This window comes from Prionailurus viverrinus, chromosome B2, assembly GCF_022837055.1.
Source record: "Prionailurus viverrinus isolate Anna chromosome B2, UM_Priviv_1.0, whole genome shotgun sequence".
NCBI lineage: Eukaryota > Metazoa > Chordata > Mammalia > Carnivora > Felidae > Prionailurus > Prionailurus viverrinus.
Window position 1 is genome coordinate 136,398,279 of NC_062565.1, and position 6,000 is coordinate 136,404,278.

At 41.5% G+C, this 6,000-nt stretch overlaps 1 protein-coding gene across 7 annotated transcripts in view; it reads left to right on the top strand.

Annotated features, from left to right (window-relative positions):
* The window catches only part of PLEKHG1 (pleckstrin homology and RhoGEF domain containing G1), a 237,951-nt gene extending 231,951 nt beyond the window's left edge, over positions 1-6,000 (top strand). For all 7 annotated transcript variants that reach the window (XM_047858247.1, XM_047858243.1, XM_047858245.1 and 4 more), the window contains one exon: positions 2,672-6,000. In XM_047858247.1, coding sequence (XP_047714203.1) covers positions 2,672-3,735 — 1,064 coding nt within the window. In that variant the 3' untranslated portion in view covers positions 3,736-6,000. The remainder of the gene's footprint in view (positions 1-2,671) is intronic.

Below are 6,000 nucleotides of genomic sequence, written 5' to 3' on the forward strand. Positions count from 1 at the left end.
AGAAGCAGGCTCCAGGCTCTGAGCTGTCAGCACAGAGCCCAACACAGGGCTCGAACCCACAAACCACAAGATCATGACCTGAGCTGAAGTCGGACGTTTGACCGACTGAGCCAACCAGGCACCCTCAGCACCTCCATTTTTAACACAATGCTTAAAATAAAAGGTGGCCGTCCAAAAATTATCAGAATAATTAAGTAGTTTCCGAGACTGATTTCTATCCGAAATTATGCTTGGTGCTCTGTGAGGATTGTTCTCCAAGACTAAAAGCTCATAGACTAGCTGGAATGATAAACTAGACCACATAAAACAATTAGCAACGCAAGATTGAGTGTATGCGTGTGTGCATGTCTATGCATGGGTGTGCAACCAATAGCTAAATATTATGGTCCACACTAATACAACGCTTCAGTGAAAACAAATGGATCAGAAAATGATTCATGAAAGGGGTAGGGCTTATAGAGGGTCTTGAGAGGTAAATCGGATTTGATAAAGCAAAGGAAGAGGAAGAGAGTGTGATTAGGAAGAAAGAGGCATGAGAAATACTGTGGATATTTTGGGTAATAGATGGTTTCAGATCATCTGGGCTACCATGTTCATACACAACTTTATGGTTAAACTTTGGTACTGAAATAGTTTAACCAAATGTTTTAATTAGCTCTCATTGCTTTCCCCAAAATTGTCACCTTATTGGTATCTTGTAAAAGTTCAGAGCCTTCCTGACTTAGCTGCGGGATCAGGTGCAGGGCCGTAATATAAATGACAGTGGTTTGGGCAGAACCATTTGACTTTCACTAACCAGTGACTTATGTCTAAAAGTTCAGTTGCCTTTGTTTGGGTTTCATAGTTAATGAAACATTATAGATTTCAGAATGGCTAATGTGAGCACCTTGGTTCATGTAGATTTTCTTAAAGTGCTTTTTTGTTTTAATGTTTATTTTTGAGAGACAGAGAGAGAGGGAGACCGAGCATGAGTTGGGGAGGGGCAGAGAGAGAGGGAGACACAGAATCTGAAGCAGGCTCCAGGCTCTGAGCTGTCAGCACAGAGCCCGACGCGGGGCTTGAACTCACAAACCGTGAGATCGTGACCTGAGCTGAAGTCAGACGCTCAACCAGCTGAGCCCCCTAGGCGCCCCAATCAATACTTACAATCTCTTAAGGGGTTGCCAAATTTAATTGGCATTGAGAATCGTCAGTATTCCATTTAAGGAATAATAGCTCATGTCTTTGTTACTAGAAATTCTAAACTGATATTCTCTGTTCTTCCAAGGAATCTGGACTTGAAAACCTAAAGGATCTGAGTGTAGGGTCTGTACAAAGTTAAACAGACGATTTACCCTGATTTGGAGGACTAGGGGAGCGATTTGAGAAGCTCGCAATTAAAGGCACACAGAGTAATTGCAACTTGTCTTCTGTTCTCATAGAAGATTGAGACAAAAGAAATGGCAGAAACTCAAGTAAACATTTTATTTAAATTCAAGGGATAATTTGCTAACAATAGGCTACTAAAAATATCAAAAGCTTACAGAAGAAGAAAATGTAATGTCACTTGCTGGCTATCTCATATGGGATAGATCCCTTTCAAAAGACTATGTAGATGTGGTCTGGGTAATTTATAGGATGCATGGAATTTTTTGATCCTAGGGTGGTCGTGTGGATACCTGGATTGGGATGATGGAGGGGTGGGTAGCTCTTGAAATTGACATTCTCTTGGCTCAGTCTCTTAAAACATTCCTGGTCCAAGAGAATATTGTATCCGTATCTTGATTCTGTTAACATCTTTAGAAATATCTGTACTCAGAAGTGGAACAGAGAGGAGAATGGCCTCACAGCTTAATTTAACGTGGCAATAGCTTTTGTGGAAGTAACAGTCAAATCCTGTTCTGGCCAAATACTAGAGAATGTTACACTATCGATCCTATGCACAGATGGTTCGTTCTTAATATCTCGGAAGCATAGACTTCAATGCCCAGCTTCTTGGGGATGGGAAGGGAGATGTGGGTCAGTCAATACACATGGTTTTGAAATACTGGAAGGGAGGACCTCCTGAAGACACTGGTTTCCCAGACAGTGGCAGTGGACAGCCACCTGGAAACGGGAAGTACAGGAACAGCCATCAGGAGCGGCCTCTTCTAGGAGTCATTGTCTGGGACCAATCAAGACTAGTGAGAAGCCAGGGGTAGCCACTAGTGGATTGTGTCATATTCCTTTTAACGACACTTGTGTTATTTTTCATTGACCAGGGTTTAAGTGCTGACCTTCTTGTTTTTATGATGCCCATTTTTTAGCACTGACACCATTTCATGCTTGTAAAGAACACCAGAAATTTCCATGATAGATAGTGAACATTTGCAGACCTGAAGTAAACTCATCCAGAATGATATCAAATTAAATGAACCTTTAGGTGACATTTTTGGTGACATTTTTATTTTTTATGAAACTATGGATTATTAGCTCGCGTTGCTTAGTACTCAGTGATGACTCGGCCTCACACTTAAAAGTCCTGCCTATTTAAAATTTTTAAATATGTTTGTTAGCATGTTATATATATATATATATATATATATATATATATATATACATACATATATATATATATATATATTTATTTATTTTAATCTTTGCATGTGGACATAACCCTATGTATGTTTATTGTTTCACATTTGCCTTCCAGGTGCCAGGATTGCCGAGTATTCCCAATTGTACGACCAGATTGTATTCAGAGAGACCCCCTTTAAGACCCAGAAGGACAGCTGGGCCAGCCCTGGAGAACCCTCCAACCCTACGTCTGCATCAGCTCCCCGGTCCCAACATGGCAGTGAGGATTGGCTTTTGCATTCAACCTATAGTAATGGAGAGTTAGTGCACTTCTGTCCCCAGCCAGAGCAAGACTTGAAGTCGAAACATCCCACTTTAGAGATCAACACAAAAAACATTCCAAGACAGTTGTCCACAGCTTGCTCTGTGCCTTCTCTCCAAACCTCCGACCCTCTGCTGGGCTCCTTCCAGAGACACAGTGTGATAGTCAGTCAGCCCAACAAAGAGAACTCTTACCAGGGCCACCTCTACAACTCTTTGGGTCGCAAAGGAATCAGTGCTAAATCTCAGCCTTACAATAGGTCCCAGTCATCTTCCTCAATCTTGATAAACAAGTCCGTGGACTCCATCAACTACCCTGGAGAAGTGGGAAAGAAACAGCTGCTGTCTTTGCACAAAAGTTCAAGGTGTGAGAGCCACCAGGATTTGCTGGCAGGTATGGCTGACTCGTGTCAACAGGGCACTGAAAAACGCTCCGATCTCACGCTCCAAGACTCACAGAAGGTTCTGGTCGTCAATAGAAATTTGCCCTTAAGTGCTCAAATAGCTGCACAGAACTATTTTTCCAATTTCAAGGAGACTGAAGGAGACGAAGACGACTATGTGGAAATAAAGTCAGAAGAAGACGAGTCAGAGTTAGAGCTATCTCACGGTCGTAGGAAGAAAGCTGACCCACAGATGACGGATGCTGACTTTACTGAGAAGACCCGTAGCAACAACACGTCTTACTCTGTGAACAGTCCGTGCTCTCCCAAAAAGCCAATGGGCGACCCACTTGGGATTTCACCATACCTGACGTCCTACGACGATTCGGACAAACTGAATGACTATCTTTGGAGGGGGCCATCTCCCAATCAGCAAAATATCGTCCAGTCGCTGAGGGAAAAATTTCAATGTCTTAGTTCCAGCAGCTTTGCCTAAGTTTCTTAGTAGAAGCTGTGCAAACCAATGTCGTGTGATGCTCACAGATTACAGATACTGAGAGGTGTTTTATATGTACCAGATTAAAAACGATTTTGTAATAACCAGAAGTGTAAACCATACTTTCTTTTCCAGCACAACTTTTGGAAACGGCTGACAAGCCAGCCGGGATCGTACTGTATAGCCAGTGTCTTCTCTGATGCTGTGTCGTGTCTCCTGTAAGTCAATCTTACTTGAAAATTTTTAGGCTTTTTTTTTTTTTTTTTAACCTGATGGCCATGATACTTTCTCCCATATCCTGACAATAGTGTCCAGACTTTAAGAAATGCCATAATCCTCTCCTGTTATCCAGAAGCCACAAATAGTTTTATTCTAGGACCCAAAGGCAGCAAGGAGGAGGCTTTTCCGCATGTTTGCGAAAGAAGGGAAAACGAAAGCCGTTTGAAGGATTAACGTGAATCACATCGGGCATTTGGGTTTCATTTGCGACGAGACCCTAGCAAAACTTAAGCTAGAGATCTCTCATTGGAGGATGAATCTCCAGTGCCCGTTTCACTCTGTATCAGTGATTTCTCTATCAGGGTCACGCCAGTGTGGAAATTGGGTACCTATTGTGCACTGGAAGGTAGCAAGACCAATTGTGTATAAGCAAAAATCCTTACCTCCATTCCTGGACGAGGTCTGGAGAATGTGCTCGCTCTTATGTTTATTTTGGATGGCTGGAGTAAAAGGAATGCTTTCCTCAAGTGCTTAAAGAAAACTACAAGCAAGAAAATAGAAAAGATGGTTCTCTCATATTACAGTTAAAGAGGGGGCGGAAATAGAACCCTGCATGCTATTTCTTTGTGCGTATCTCTACTCAACACAAAGCAAGCCAGGAGCTAAAATACAACAACACACGTTAGCGTCACCCTTTGCACAGCAGTTTTTCGTTTGTACTTTCCTGAGTTTCGTGTTCAACCAAATGACCTCATCCCAGCCTTGAGGATTTCGTTGACCGCGATGAAATGTGTTTTTTAAAGTAAGCATAACACGAGGGCCTCTTTTCGTTGTTTGAGAGCAAAGAATCTTTGGCTGCTAAGCTGTGACTAAAAACCTCTTTTCATTGTCATTATGGTCTTCGAGTAGCCGCTCACTGTGATATCGCGGACCAACATACCACTTCATGGAAAGAAACTGCAAAAACCAGACCTTGAGAGTAAAAAACAAAACCGAAGCGGCACAAGAGAGAAGCGAAGGCAGATCTATGGGTCCTTTATAACAATGTTGTATTTTATTGAAGATTCCGGTCAATGCAAGAAGAGTGTGTTCTTAAACTGTGGCCTTTTAAGGCTCCCTTTAAGCAGTTTTACGTTCTGTGGTCCCTTCCCCACCTGCTCGGTTTTTTATTTTGAAAACTATATGTGTAGGAAAGGGGGTGTGGGCCTTTTATCCGGAGGTAAGCAACGATATTCTTCCTTCTCTATATTCTTTCTTCTTAGAGCTTGTCAAACAAAGTCCCTGTTGGATAGCATGGTTCTAGAGACATTCCTTCTTTCACTGCCTTTCTTTATACTCGATAGGAGTTTTCAGGACTAAGCAGTGTCAGAAAAGACAAGCCCTGCAAGGAAGCATGTTCTCAGACTTGCCAGAAGGGCTTGTTAGTGCGCTTGCAGAACAAAGTTATCTGATTCTTCTTGTCCTAGAATGTAGTTTCCTATTTTTGCTGTTTAGTGTGTATGACCCCCCCAAGTCTATATTGTCCATATTACTGCGGTGTCTTACTCTCAGAAATTATGAACCCTTCACGCCAGTGTTCTGGTTGCATGGCTTCGATGTCACCTGGCTGCACCAAGGTGGATGTCGTGCTGTATAAAATGTCTGTGTCATTGTCTTTAGGCTCTAGGATAAACCTTTACCTTTTAGATGTCTTCTGTCAGCCAGGATGCAGATTTTGAGAGCTGTGTGTATATATAATCATGTTCATATTTTTCCTCAAAGTTACCAATTAAATGCTTCCGTTTAAAATAGTTTCTTTTGGAGGTGGGGTAGGATTGTACATAATTGGGGGAAAGTTATATGTACTTAAAATTATGTCAAGTTCTTACTGGGTCTCTGTACTGAACGTTCAGGTTTGTTTTTTTTTTTTTAAGTTCACTTTTTACCTAGTCTTTGTGCAAAAAAAAAAAAAAACAATGCATCTAGGAAAACATAGTTTAAATATTGTATATAAGATAAAGTTAGTAATGCTCATTATTTAATAAAGTTTGTAAAGTACAAGGTAAA